Source organism: Glycine max, chromosome 13 (genome assembly GCF_000004515.6).
Source record: "Glycine max cultivar Williams 82 chromosome 13, Glycine_max_v4.0, whole genome shotgun sequence".
Classification (NCBI taxonomy): Eukaryota; Viridiplantae; Streptophyta; class Magnoliopsida; order Fabales; family Fabaceae; genus Glycine; species Glycine max.
The window spans coordinates 29,859,944-29,876,094 of record NC_038249.2 but is presented as its reverse complement, the minus strand read 5'-3'; the positions used below and the strand labels follow the sequence as shown (position 1 = coordinate 29,876,094).

Sequence of the window (16,151 nt, the reverse complement as noted above, 5' to 3'; positions counted from 1 at the left end):
CTTCATTGGTTTCGTGTTGTGTTTGCTTGTTTGCGATGCTTGGTTTATGATCAAATTTGATTAATCGAGTTGGTTTTAGAAAGACTTCAAATTCTATTAAATAAACAATTGTTTTGGATGAAGATGGATTAAAAAAATATTATATTAATCTTGAAAAGATTTTATACAAAATTTTAGTTTACTTTTAAAAGTAAAGATATTTCAAGAAGTATGGACAAAGAAATTGATAATTTGCTAAAAATATTAATTATTTAATTTTTTTTTCTTAAATACATGCATTATTTTTAAAATATTATTAATAATTAATAATGCATGTAATTATTATTTTGTTGATTTTTAAATATAAATATAAATTTTGCCTAAGGCCTTAAAAGTTAAAATATATAATTTATCTATTTAAAATAATAATAATAAAATCACAGCCTAAACTTCTATTAAACATGACTTTATTGGTCAATTTGAACTTTTTGTTTCAACAATACTTAAATTTCGTTACAATGATGAGTGCATGAGCCAAATAGTTGACTGTATATTTAACAGAACCAAAAGCTTGGGGAGCAGGAAGGGATTGAATATGATTCTGCGCCAATCAAGCAGAGCACAGAACTAGTTATTCTTTCAAAACAATTCACTCAATATAATACTCATCTAAGGCAAACTGCATAAGAATCAATATATACTAAAAATATATTGCCCCATCTACACACAAAAATTTAAACCAAACTTGAAGAAGAAGTCTCATTCATGAAATGAAGAAACCACTGAGCATGTAGCAGTTATTTCATGCATTTGTCTTAGGCAATGTCACTGGCTTCACGACCATGACAACACATGTATTTAACAGAAGAAACTTCCATTTCATGTCCACACTTATTTGGACATGGTATGTGAGCTAGAATGTCAGTGGGGTAATTGGCAAATTCCCTATGTTCACATTTGGGAGGAACACTCTTTACCTTGCATTTATCATAGTAGTTCTTGAAAGCTACATCAAAGCTCACTTCATTGTGCATTGTCCCTTTCCAACTCTCAAAGTCTGTGACAGTTCTAAGCATGGCATCACCATGACCTAGAAGCTTCACATGAGACCCTTTTGTAAGAATGGCCCATCCAAGTGGATCTTGTTTGAGGAACATCAATTTCTGAATCTCTCTTGTTGTAGAATCTTGCACTTGTTCACTACCCTTTTTTGTTAGTTTCCTGCTAGCAAGCAAGTTGTCTATGGTGATCCAGAAGCGCGGAACAATCTTTGGGCTGTCCCTTCCCAATGGATAGGACTCAATTGTGGTTTCTTCCTCTAGGGTAAGAGTTTCATTCTTTTTCAATTTCTCCACAGCTGTGGTGAAATCTTGGATCCACTTAGTGTTGGTGCCTCCATAGATGAAGATGTAAGAGTCCCTTTTGATCTGATTTGTGGACATGAAAACTATAGATCAATTTCTTTTAAGTTCTATGTCAATTTATAAAATAAAGATAATGCCAAGAAAGCTTTGGGTTGCAACACCTTTTAAAGATAATTTCATCAATATATGCGTGCAAGTTGTATTTAATTAAAAAAATTAATTTAAATGTTCTGACAGCATAAAAGATTTTTATATTATAATCCAATTAAAAATTATAAGATAAATTTGTTGATTTTTATAATAATTATTTTAAAAGTATATCTAACATGATTTTTTATTTGTTGATGCTAATTTTTTTACCACAATAGTGCATAGAAATTTAACTTTTAATTAAACATAAAGATAATAAGCATGATAACATGATTTCATTTTGTAACAGATTAACACAAATTACTACTTATTTTGATGTTTTTCACTGGTTCAAGTACTACTGTGGCACTCTCTTTGGAGAAATCCAACAATGAAAAAACAATCACCCAAGAATTATGTAAATAACAAACAGGACAATCATTAGTTTGTACTTCGTAGTGCTTGGTACTTACCAATTCTCTTATTATAGGACTGAGGGTGATCATTTCATTCCAAAACCAGTTCCATTGCTGAGTGAGTCGAGTGTGATCTGAGGTTCTGAAAGGGAAGCCATCAATCCCCCATTTGGAAATAATCTGCTTTGCATCAGAGTTTTCCACTTTACCCTCAGGGCTTATGAGCATGATAATGGGGTTACCTTTGTAATTGAATACCTCTTTTATCAGATCAATACCTGTTTGGAAATTGAATTCCTTCACCACATACCACTCAACCTTAGTAACATCTAACTTTTTCTTTTGCTCTTCATCCCAAACACTCACTATGGGGATCCACAAAATCTTGAAATCCTCTTTCCTATAACCCTCCAGCTCGTTTGGTTCTTCCTTCAATTTCGCATTGATCGATTTTAAAAGCTGAATCTCATTGTCAATGTGGTCAAGGCCAGAAATGAACAATAAGACATGCTTATTCTTAAACTCTCCTAATGCAACCTGCAACAGAGTTAAGGAGATAATAATGAACAATGAATATGTTATTTTTCTTAAGACTAGGACATTTAAAAGATTAAACCCTTTGTTTTATGGTCAATGTGCATTGGATTAATTCTTAGCATAAGGAAATAGTTGTAGTAGAGATAGGACACTTATTAAGATAGTACTATTACTATAGTTGATACCTGTGGTCCAGTAAGACCATTATACACTATTGGTCTGGAATCCTGGGAATAACTGGGGATAATAAGAGCTTCCAAAAATTTTACAATATCAATTTGTGTATCAGTTTGAATGGAAGTGATAATATCCTTGCGCCTCGAGTAATCTTCTATTTGCCCTGCAATTAACACAGAGAACCTTAACCTCCTATCACCATTTTAGTTCAATTCTGCACCTTCACTAGTTCAGAGAATTTACGGGAAGCACACTTCTAATATTCATACAATAGATCTGCAAAGCATAAAACATGCAACTAACCTATCTGTGTGCTGCACTTGTCCTGGTGGTCCTTGAAATTTTTGAGAATGAAGTCAAGCTTATAGTCAAATTTGGATAAATCGTATCTGTAACCCCTGAATCCAAGCAATTGCAACTATGAATTACTAGTGCAAAAATGACACTCTGTACCTGGACTTTGAAGTTACCTGTAGTTGGGTTGTAACTTGTTTTGAAAGTTAAAATAAAATGTTATAGTACTTTATAATACTTAAGGATAAAAAATTTTAAAAAAAAGATGACACCGAATGGGATTATTCTCTTTATAATAGTTATAGATTATACAAATTTTATTATATAGATAGCATACTTGGATCCTCTCATGTTAATAAGTGACATGATAATGACATATTACAAGAGAGACACAAAAATAATATGAAGTAGTTAACATCATTATTTTGTGTGTCTTTCTCTCTTATATCATTGATGGTTGCATACAAGAAGATATTGATATGACATTGATTGAGAAAATTAGTTAAGAAGGTTTGGGCACATACAAAGAAGACTATTGAAAGCACCAACGAGGAAAGCAAATTAAATTACATGGATATTAATCTTATGAAAAGGAGAGTGACCAAAAGGAAATTAAAAGAAGTTATTAAAGCAATTTCATGATAACTCTAAAAATGTGTATTTAATCGAGCCAAATAACGTTGTATGATTTATCTAGTTGAATAAGACTTTTGTTGTTGTTGTCTCTCTTATAGCATCACATAATTATACTACTTACTGACTGCAGCAGCACGAACTTTAACATTAACACTAGAACAACACGGATACTTTGATATGATTAATGTCTAAAATTTAAAATACAGGAACACCGTATACACACACAAACATAAAGACTCTAATGAAATAAAATATGAGTAAGGTACAAGAAAAATATTTAAATTATTTGTATATTCATCTTTTTAAACAAACATTCTATGTCTTTTAACTGTATGAGTTATGTAAGGTGATAACTTAAGTGTTTTAATTTAACAAAAATAATTTTTAAATTAGACACCTCATAAGAAGTACTAAAAAGTGTCTAAGTGTGTTGGTGTTGAAAACGTGTCCGACACGACAAATAAGTGAAGTGTCCATGCTTCATAGGTAACCACGAGATTCAAATTTTATGCAAGAAAGGGTATGAATCAATTAAGCTTACTTATCACCCAAGAAATCAATGTGGCTGGTACAAGTGACCAATGTGCTGATTGTCCAGTATGCAAGAACAGGAATCTCGTGCAAAGTGTCCGTCAAAGAAGGCACATCCTTTACGTTATACTCCGCAGTAATCATCTTCTTCCAATCAGTGATGCATTTAACCACTTGCACAATCTTCTTCACCAAATTGTTAAAGTTAGCCAGGTGCTGTATGTTTTCCATGATGCTTTGAAGTCCATTCAACTCTGCCAATGATTGTCCAAGTTTGTCACGTGGGATATGCGCAAGTTGCCAAAACTTTCCAAACTCCAGAGCAAATGCTGCTAGTACTATCACTGCTTTTGCATCCCAGGAATAATCTCTCAGCTGTTCAAGTATCAACATTGTTGTTTGATGCGCATATTGCTCGCCGCGAGCAGTGCACATCATCTGCAACCAATTCAGTTTTTACAGTTTAACCAATGTTCTCAAGTTTGAGTCTTAAATATATAATTATTTCTTCTTCTCTAAACTGTAGTGCCATTATTGAGAATTGTTACCATATATTGATGCAAAACATTTATTATTTATCATAGGACTGCGTGTTTAGGGAAATTCTTATATGGTCTCGATTAAAATGGTCCACCCAATCTTCATGGGATAAGCAATCACATTTTTCAATTTACCAAAGAGTTAATAACGTGTCATATCAAGATATCAAATGATTCCAGACCATCAAACAATTTCTTATATTTATGTGAGTTTTTTTAACACAAATATAGAAATCAGAGTTAACTCATAGTTAAATAACTTCTTAAAATTTTAAAAGATTTTTTTAAATTTAATTCTAACTTTACCTGGCAAGCAATTCGCTTCATGGCAGGGAGTCGTTGGAAAGAGGTTAATGGATCCGTTTCTTCTCTGACTTGTTCAATTTGTTGGCCATCCTGTAAAGAAAATTATAAACACATACATGGTAATTGGTAACTAAAAAGAGCTTGCAATCATGTACAAGTCACATATAATGATCATTGATTAATTGAGTATATAGATACATGTGTGACCTAAATCATTAAAAAATGTATTTCCAGTGAACCCAGGATATAGATTCTCTTCCATACAGGATACACTACAATCAATTATGGTGAATTTTTGTATGATATAATGTGTCTTTCTCTTACTCAACAATGGCAGAAGATCCAGATGCATTGACTTTTTAGCCTATTTTTTTTTCTTCTTCCAAAATTGTACATGTAACTCATAGATAACACATTGGACCATTCCAATTGACTAGATAAGTTAAGATTGGTATCACTAAGTGATTTGGACAAGCTAGCATCATTATCCGACATTTATTTGCATTCAAATAAAATGTTAATGTGTTCAATGTACAACAACAGTACATACAAGAGTGTAAAGTTTATTGGCAAGGTTACCTTGATAATCATGTCAGCAATTTCAATTGAGTGTTTGATAACATTTGAAGCAACACTATAAAGAACTCCAACGTCATACTTCTCAACACAATGGAAATGGGTTATGTATATTCTCTCCAAGATCTGATCGTCACTGACTTCAAATGGGTTCAGCAGGAGCTTCTCCTGTGGCATAGTGCTACTGGAAACTTGCTTAGACATGTTGGTGATTCACCCTACCAATCTTCCAAAGTACTTAGGCAAATAATTGAAACCCAAAAATGCCTATTTATAGAGCCAAGAAAAGTACACTAGTTTAAAATGCAAAGCCAAAATAACGAGCTTCAGTATGGATCAAGAAAGAGAGTGAATTACATAATATAAAATTTATGTAGCTTTTGTGGCCCCTAAGTTTGCTCTCTCGTATAGATTTCATAATATGCCCTTAATGGGTTCATGATGTATGATAGATAGCTATCTAATAATTAAGGATATAACCGACAATATATTCGTTAGGATTCCCTAAACTATTGCTACTCATAAACCTACTTCGATTCAAACCTTCAAGGAAAGAATATGGGTGGCAAACGGTACTATAAAGAGTGTTATGTTTCCAAAAGGATAAAGTAAAATTGCGAACAAAGAAAATAATATACTCTGAGTGCTTCTGCTATCATGAGTGATGCCCTTTGATATAATTTGTAATCTATAAGATTAAGAAGATTCAAGTTTAAAAATAATTAAATAAACAAGAATCTGGTTAATTTGTGAATTTTTAAGTTATATTAGACGCATGCATGATCCATGTGAGGTTCTTCTCTACTCTTCTTAATAGCTTAGAAGTACACGACTACAATACAAGTAAAAAGAATCATAAACGGAGAATTTGCTTCCATTGAGGCGTTCCTTGTATAAGAGAAATTATTGGATGGTGTAAATAATTTGATCTATAATCCTAAATAATGTTTACATGATATGTAATAAAGTTGTTGGACGATAAAGGTGGATGGACACAACATAGGCAGGGAGGGACCTACTCATATTGGAGGGGGGCCAAGGTCCCTTGATATTTAATGTAATATTTTATTATTAAACTAATTTTTTTATTTAAAGATGTTGATTATAAAAATTATAGTATTTAAGTATTAATTATCTATTTTATTCTATTTTTGATAAAATATTTATTCCCATTTTATAGTATTCATTACAAAAATAATAACATTTTTTCCTCTTTTTAAACAAATATACTACTCCTTTTTCATAAATACTCTTTTTTTATAGTTTTCATTGAAATAATTACATTCACAAAATATTAGATGTTATTTATTTTATTTTTTAATATCTTTTCATTTTATAATATACTATTGTTATTTTAAAGGTTATAAGTATTTATATTTGTAATCAAATGAATTTGTTTTCGTTTCTGTAATATTGGTTTGATTATAATTTATTTCAGGAATTAATTAAATGTTATTTATAACTACATAATAAATTAATAACTTTAATTTTGAGACATATTAATAACTATTCTCTTTTTTTATTATTATTATTTATATATTCTTTTTGTTTTGTTTATCTTATCTTTGTTCGTCTTGTCAATTGCAATTGTTACTTCCAATTTAATTTTGGTTTTTTATAAGTCTAATTTTGAATTTAGGAAACTAAATATCAATTAAACTTTGAAAAGGTAAATTAAATATTAAGTTGTATTAGATATTTGTCAATATTTATTCTAATAGATTTTAGACTTAGAGAGAGCTTTTTATCGAAACTTCTTTGTATTTTTAATTATGTTTAATGCAATAACTCTAGTTTCTGTAGTTTGTGTTATATCTCTGTTTTCCTTTCATCATCTATTTCTCTAGCTGTTTTGTTCTTCTCAATCTTAAACCCACAAATTAATATTTAGAGTTTCTATTTAAAATAAGTTATGCATTTATTTCATGGTAGGTTTACCTCATTAGAAGCCTACCATTTTGTTTATTGTTTATTTGTGTTACATCTTCAAAAATTAGATTAAGATAGAAAATGGTCAATACAATCAAAATTGAGAAATTTGTAATACAATCAAAATTGAAAAATTTGTAAGAAAAAATGATGTTGATTGTTAAAAGAATAAGGAATCTGGACATCTCTTCGTCAAATATTTTTTGTTTTTTATTTTAATTTTTTTAGGGTAAAATGCTGAATATTATTGACTGAAAGAAGAAGCTGAAATTACATCTCCAAATCATTGAAGAAGATTTAATCCACCTGATGAAGGATCTACTCAATCAAGCATTTATGAAAATATGAAAAAGCTAATTAAAGAGTGGGCAGCTTTATTGCCTTGTCTTAGAATAAACAACAGAGAACTAGCACTAGGCACCAAATTTCTTATTTTAACTTTAAATAAAGTAGCTTTATAAAATAAGAATTGGACCAACTATTAATTAACACACAGCTTGGCATGCATCCTTTTTCCCCCTCCAGTCCCACTTAGCATTTCTTCCATTTCCTATTTTTTGGTATATTATTCATTCTTCTGTCTGCTATTTCTTTTTTATTTTAATTGATTCTTTCATTTTTATTCGTACCAGGGTCATTCATGTGTGACGAGGAAACCTGGCATTTTAAAGTATATTAAATTAAAGTGAGTGTATTGTTTTTTTTTAATCCTACGATTCACATAAAAAAAAATTCTGATGAATTTGAAATTTGTTTGAAAGAAACTATCAAAAATTACTTTTATTTTAAATTTGAATAATACTCCCACCTTTTAATAACTTCAATACATTAATTATCATATCCTCCCACTTGATTAATTAAAGTGAGTCTGACATCGGCTGAATATATTTGACCATTTTCTATAAAACATAGACTTAGATTTTTGGAATATATATTCACTCCAATCCTGTAGCGGTATTTCCTTAGGCATGGTACACATAGATTTGATCCTATATATTCATATTAATTCTTGAAGTTCAGCTAATATTTCTTTCAATAAATATAAAATAGAATTTCACGTTGTATACTGTATAGTATATCTGATAATAATAAGATTTGAACATGACAACCGTGAATTTCTCAACACTGAGCTTATATAAAACGAATAATAATATTATAAACAATAATTCAACACTTTGTATCTCTTTGACAAGCGGATAAAGAAAACCCCAGATATGATTAGATTTAAGGCCAAACATTTCTTAATTTTTTTCTAAATTATAAAATCCCGATAAATTTTAAATAAATATCAACAAAAATAATTCGTAAAATATCTCACAACTTCTAAATTCAAAATTGTAAATCATTTTATGACTATTTTTTCTAATGTAGCCATACAAAATTTTATAATTTCTTAATTTTTTTAAATTTGACTTTAAAGTTGTAAGTTATTTAAGACTTTAAAGTCATAATTTTATTTAAATTAATATTTTTAGTTTTATTTAATATTTTTTTTATTTTTCTATTTAATATATTTTTTTATTTTTTTCTCATGTAAAGAATTTATTTAATATTAAAATATTTAATAAAATATAAAATATTAAATAAAATAATATAAAAATATTATTTAAAATTATAAAATAAAAATATTAATTTATATAAAATTATTTATAACTTTAAAATCATAAAAAATATTAAATAAAAAATATAGAAAAATATTAAATAAAAATAATATACAAAAATATAAAAATATTAATTTAAATAAAATTATTTACGATTTAAAGTTGTGAATAATGTTATGGATTTATTTAATATAGAAAATATTAAATAAAATATAAAAAAACCAAATTTATTAAATAAAATAATATAAAAATATTAAATATAAAAAATATAAAAAATAATGAATATTAAGTAAAATAATATATAAAAATATTAAATAAAATTTAAAATAAATTATAAATTTAAATAAAATTATTTATGATTTAAAAGCCGTAAATAATTTGTGACTTCAAAGTCACATTTAAAAAAATTAAAAAATCATAATTTTTTTATAAGAAAAGAAAAAAAAATACAATTATGAACTCAAAAGTCGTTACATATCTTATGATTTATTCCTTTCTAAGTATTTATTTATAAATTTTAATTATTTATTTAAAATTTACTCTGATTTTTTAATTTAAAAAATAATTCCTTTTAGAATGTTTCGTCTAGATTTAACCCATAAGGAGGCGAATAATATTATAAACATTCAACACTTTGCATCTCTTTTGGCACAGTGATAGCCCTTTCAACAATAGTTACGAATTCCAACAATTGGAGACCTGCCATCACACCTGATTCCAAGGTTCTTGTTTATAAGGAGTATTCTTGACGTGAGTATTTACATAATTATAATTATAATCATAACTATTTTTTATATAATTAGTTATAATTTGATATAGCAGTTATTGTTTTAAAATACGATTATATATAATCAGTTATAAATAAACTAGTTATATAATAAGTTACAGCTATAAATAATTAGATAATTGGTTATGAAGAATAAAAACAAATTATTTGAAATAATCATTTTTATGTAAATAATTATAATTATTTTTTAAATAAAAATATGTTATTTGAATTGACCATAACTATAAAAATGGGTTATAATTTTATAACTAGCCAGTTATTATTATTTTTAAAAAATTAATTATTTTGAGCAGCCCAACATGCTCAAGCAGTGGGTGAGTGCATTGCTTTTAGTAGCACGGAGGGGGAAGAGGGAGAGTGTGTTTAAGAGGATATTTCGGGAAAAATGGGGCAAAAGGAACTGTACAAGTAAAAATCAGAGTGCAAATAGCAACTACCTTATTGTTTTAGCCTCACATTAGCCCTCAGATAGCTCGGGCTAACGGGCCAATCTACTGTCCATAATGACTGATGACTTATAGTATATTCTATTATTTATCATTTCTTTATTTATTAAAATCAATAAATCACATTATATTATCAGGTGCGAGCACAGTTTTCTCACAATTTTTTTTTATAATTCTATATGCTGCTAGCTTATACATTATTGGGGATACAATGTTAAGGTATACTAATAAAAATAAAAGTAATTTACATTCTTCAAAATATTTTTTATAATCATTTTAATATAATATTTAAAAGATTAAAATATTTTAAAATACTAAAAGACTAATAGAAAATACTTAATATTTAATTTATTTAATACTAAACATTAAGTAAATAGTATGATCTCACTATTTTAAAGTATCATTTTAATATATTTAATTAATACTAAAAATATTAACTAAAAAATATTAAGGGGTAGATATATTTTAAAAGGAGTACTACTTATAAATCCTACCTCACATTAAACATTTGGTATTGTTTTAGTATTTTAATATTTAGGCTAACATTAAACGGTCTACGGGTTAGCTTGTTATCCTGCAAACCAAACCTGCTTAACATAATTGTTACGAAATTGCCATATACTACAAGAAAGAAATTATTAAGTGAAAAATTATGGATATCTATACCTTAATTTACTAAAAAAACATAAAACATACATATATAAAATTATATTAATAATGGGGAAAATGTAGAACAAAGTATGTCAATGTCTTTATAAAAACAAATCCCTGATTACAAAGTTAATTATTACGTATATCGTGATGAAAGAATCGATCGTTACGTTAGGTCATATTCCTTTATACAAATTAATTGAATTGGCTAGTTTTGCCTTATGTTCCTTTTAAAAAATTATCATAATTTAAATTCAAATAGCAAATATAGAACTGTTACAAAATGTTCTTTAATTTGTTACAATGGTGAGTTAATATTGTTATATATTTAAAATTATCTGAAAATGTCAATAGTAAACCAGAAGTGTCATCAAATGAGAAATTGGGTATACAACTGTTAAATAAATAAATAAAATCTTTGTATGAAATATAAAACCCAAATACTATCAACTACTCCAATTACTGTTAGACTTGAGATTGAGTAGTGTCCATGCATTTGCAAAATGCAATTCATTACGTTGTCGATTTGTCACATCTCATGGACAATCAAAGTGTGTTATTAATTAATTTGTTTCCTTTTTCTTTTCTCCGGGATGAGACAATATATAGAGAAAGAGAAGGAGAAGGAAAAGGAGAAATGGGAGGGGACAAACAGCATGTAATTAAGGAAGTAATAAAGATATGAAAGAAATGCAGTAGGTGGTTTATTGGGCATAGTTTTTGTGATGTGTATATATTCTTTTATTTAACAGTTTGAACTTGGAAGAAAGATGAATATGTATGTAGTTACAAATATAGAAAAGCGTGCAATGCCAAACTTCAAGAAAAAGGTGTATTGATAGAAACAAGGAATAGTCAAGAGGGGATAGCATAGCAGTGTGATAAGGCAGAAGGAAAAAAGGTAAAAGAATGGGTCAAGTCACAGTCATTGAATTCATTTCATACCCAATGGAATTAACAAAGGCGTTCTGATAGAGAAGAACAGGTCCATAGTGTTGGCACTGTCTAATAAATGCCAATGACATTCAGAATTAAACGTAGGGTTGATTGAGTAGTTTTACTCAGAAGCAACTGCTATAAATGCACTTCTCTTTTACAGCATAGTCTAATCATCTCTAATTTTTTTTTCTCGTATCTAAGTACTTCAACTGTTTAATGTGTATTGGCAAAGCAAAGTATCGCATGACCAAAAAAATCGATACAATTAATTATAAGACTAATATATATACACAGTACTTCCTAGTGTACTAGTTCTTGATAGTGTACATACAGTATTATCACATCAGTTCTTAACATTAAGAAAGTTTTAAATAAGTTTATGAAAATGTAATTGGCCAAACATTTTTGTCTAAATTTTATATAAAAAAAGTATATATGTGATTTAAGTAATAATACTAATATATGTTTCGAAAACTCATAAAAAAAACAAAAAATGTATGTTTAAGTAGTGATTAAGTTTAAAGACTTGAATGAAATAATTGTTGTAAAAAAACTTAAATAAAACAATTGAAAATTTTCATAATTATAGCACATGAAAATTTTTGGATATAAAACTAGAAGAACTTTTCAAAGGTTTTGAAAATTTGTCTATTTAAAAAAAAAGCTCTAATTTTTAGCAGAGAAACTCTAAAAAATTCTTCAAACAGGCCCTATATACTTTCGTAGCAGATAAAATAGTAGCTTACTCTAATTAAACGTATGGTTACGGAGAACAATAAACAAATATTCTTACGAAACAGTACTAACACCATGCCAAGCTATTGGACCATAAATTTCGTAAACTTGACCAAAACTGTACTATCATTACTGATTAAAAGACGAGAACAAACTGTTCGCTAATTAATAATCAAATCTTTCCGTGGAGGAATCCTCTTCTTATTTTTTATTGACGTCATATTTCTGCCTAGATGCTTTGCAATGAATAAAAAAATTATTAAAATGCAACTCGAACTTCCACGGTATCTTAGTCTTGAGAAGTACCCGTCAAAAATGAAGATTGGGGGGTACTATTTTTTTCTCCATTGTACTGTCAAACTCTTTAGCATTAACAAAAAAAAAAAAAAAACTAATTTTAATCATTCAACCATACATAAAATTAGTCGTTGTTCATTTAATCTTTAATCATACATCTTGATTATACATTTATGACGATTTTTTTAACACATGCATTATGTCTCACCAATATGCTATTTATGTGTGTAAGTATATATTATTAAAACAATTGTGTGCTAAAACTCATGCATCAGATTAATGACAATTGATAGTGAGATTAACATTTCGAAACCTAGACAGCACATTGTAGAGTAATATTTCCAAATTAACTAAGGCAAGCACTTGAGTAACTGCTTACTTTATATATATGTGTATAGAATTGAAGAATCTGGCAACGTTATGAGTCCATGTTTATACATCATTGTGAGTGACAAAATATGCATTTATGTGGATATCAGTAATGATGATAATTAACAAACCACAAATTAAATGAACCATTATAGCTGAAATAAGAGTAAGAGAGAAGAAAAAAAAAGTTTAACTAAATTAATTACCTATTGCATTAAATATGTCACCCCCATGAAACCCTAGGAGCAGTTGCGGTCGTCGCCCCCGCCAGCTGCACTATGATGCTGAAGCTGGTTGAGTTGCCCTAAGTTGGCGGATATGTTCATGGCCAAAAGACTTGCATCATAGTTGTTGCCGGCATCAAAGCTTCTCACCACTTGTTGTTGTTGGTGTTGGTCCCTTGGAAAGAACTGATGATGGCGATGATAGTGATAATGATGGTCACGGCCGGCACCAGCACCAGCACCAGACATGTTCTGGTGATGGTGATGATAGGCCGTGGTCGCGGACTCGGAAGCTAGAGAGCTCAAATTGGTGGTGATGCTCAAGTTTTGGTACCTCGAGAGCTCGGATTTCGCACAATAGAGGTCCATTTGAAGCTGGCGAAGTTGGTGTTGTAAGAGTGATATGACTCCTACACAACCATAGACAGGGTCACGGAGCCTCATCTCAGCTTCATAAGCAAGGGAATTGACAGCATCTTCACGTTGGTGAGGGTGCAAGTCGTTGAGAAGCTTTGTGACATTGCTTGCCCCAAAAATTCTATGAACATTTGCAAACTTTTGAGGCTGGTCAGGGGGAAAATATGGTGCAAATGCACACTCAGGTTGGCATTTGCGACGCAAGAACTTGCATGCTGCACATGGTGAATTTGAAGATGCCATAGTAGTAGTCACTTGCAGTAGTACTTCTTTTTTGCTCCTGATCTTCCTCCTAGCTATAGCTACCTCCTTTTTTCTTTTTCTCTCTCACACCACCATTAATTTCTGTGACGCATTCACCATGTTTGTTATCACTATATTGTAAAATAATGATGATAATAGTAATAAATTTTATCAAAAGAGAAGTGATCAATTAATGTGTGTGTTAGATGGCCAAATATCCATTATTTTACGCTTTCTTTATGGTACTATACAATCCATTATACGCTATACACTCCCCTTCCCTAATTTATTACCTATTTTTGCAATTTAAAATCAAATCATCACCCTAATTGTTGATAAAATCGAACTAGCTACCCTAATAAAATTTGCTTCCTTTTTTATAATTGTCTCCACACTTTGCCCTGGATTTTATATAGCTAGTTTAATATGAAAACCGGGATTTTTTTATTCTCATTTTTCTTCAAAAATTGGTAGTTTTTAATTTGTATACCTTGAACCGAAAAGGGAATCAAATATCTACACTTAAAAATAGTACTATAAGTTAGCCAGGGTTGTCAACTGGGTTTGGTTAAAATAAATATAACTAATTTGGGAGATCCAAGAGAGGGGAAAAGATGAAAAGAGCAATGGGATTGAGGAAAAATACAAAAGTGACAAAAACAAGGAATAAATCTGCATATATTACACTAAATTCAAAGATTGAGTTACCATTCCAATTTTATATCCTCAGACAAAATCCTTGAACCTTGTGCTGCTGGCAGGAGGAGGTGCTGCCTGGGGAAAAAATATTGTTGAATGTTTGAAGGCAGAAGACACTCCCTTGTGTAAGAACGAACGAGACTTGATATTGTTCAACTTTGTACGATATGGAGGGGTCTAAATATAGGGAGAAGAGAACTTAATTAATATAATTCTTATGATTCTGCAATATATGCTAATTTTCTTTAGCTAGATACATAAAATTTCAATTGTCTCCACTCGAGTAATTGAAAGCATATAAAATCTTCATGACATGCTTTGACATGACCATAGGAAAATCATTGTGCCAGGATAATTGGAGAGTCCATTTTCCTCTTCTTAGTTTCTTTTGGCTTTTGCAGTTTTGCAGTCACTTTGGAGGCGAATATTGATGATGAGATAGAAAGCAGAAGATAACTTGGTAATTTACTGATGAAATTCAAAGAAAAACGTATTGTTAGAAATAATAATAATGAAAGAAAACAATGTATAATAATTTTTCAATTCTTGATTCTCACTATCAAACTCCAATAATTAACCGTACAACAATAAAGAAACTCCAAGTAACTGCACCTTTACAAAACAATAAGTAAAAAAAAAAAAGGATATATTAAAACAATTGAGTCTAGCATATTATCTAAAAGAGCCAAAAAGGAAGAAAAAATTCGTCAATAGATATGAAAAGAAAACAAATAATTTAAAAATAACAAAAAAAAAATGTAGGTAAGTGGGGAGGATTGGGGAAGATGCCTTCCGAAAATTGTAGCATGGTTGAATCTATACACCAGTTCAATAACTGATATAAAAAGGCCTTTAAATCAATATGTAGAAAGTGTGTATTTTGTAGTAGTGATATTTGGATATAATTCTTAAGTTATAATTAGTGATTTAATTATACTAATTGACCGCCAAAGAGATAAAATATCTAAAGATTGAGGCCAATTGTAAATGAGATAAACTTTTTCAAAGTGATTCACATAATTAAAAACTAGTTATGAGATAAACTCATAAGACTATAATACCTCGAGTAATTAACACCATTGTTAATAATAACTCATAATAGTGGGAATGACAAATCCCTTTTGACAATTATTTTTAATTCAACTTATTTAATAAATAAATTATTTTAATTCAAAGTCTTACATACATTTTGCTTACAATCAATTTTTTATATTTTATTTATTATAATAATTTTAATTTACAAACAATTATATTTTAATAATTATTTTTCAAATGAGTATTCAATCAGCTCAACTTCAAGTACAATGATCTATATCAATTTAGACAATTT

General features: G+C 29.1%; 2 protein-coding genes across 2 annotated transcripts; both read right to left on the bottom strand.

Annotated features, from left to right (window-relative positions):
- Positions 1 to 794: 794 nt before the first annotated feature.
- SEOL (uncharacterized LOC100807591) lies at positions 795 to 5,688 on the bottom strand. Its single transcript, NM_001255625.1, has 7 exons — positions 5,488 to 5,688; positions 4,909 to 4,998; positions 4,074 to 4,501; positions 2,906 to 3,000; positions 2,611 to 2,765; positions 1,946 to 2,425; positions 795 to 1,406 (listed from the first exon to the last, which is right to left on the bottom strand). The coding sequence occupies exons 1-7, from the start codon at positions 5,686 to 5,688 to the stop codon at positions 795 to 797; spliced, it is 2,061 nt and encodes a 686-aa protein (NP_001242554.1).
- Positions 5,689 to 13,259: 7,571 nt separating this feature from the next.
- On the bottom strand, positions 13,260 to 14,327 carry LOC100819502 (protein ASYMMETRIC LEAVES 2). Its single transcript, XM_003541527.5, has one exon. The coding sequence runs from the start codon at positions 14,120 to 14,122 to the stop codon at positions 13,478 to 13,480; it is 645 nt and encodes a 214-aa protein (XP_003541575.1). The 5' UTR covers positions 14,123 to 14,327; the 3' UTR covers positions 13,260 to 13,477.
- Positions 14,328 to 16,151: the final 1,824 nt, after the last annotated feature.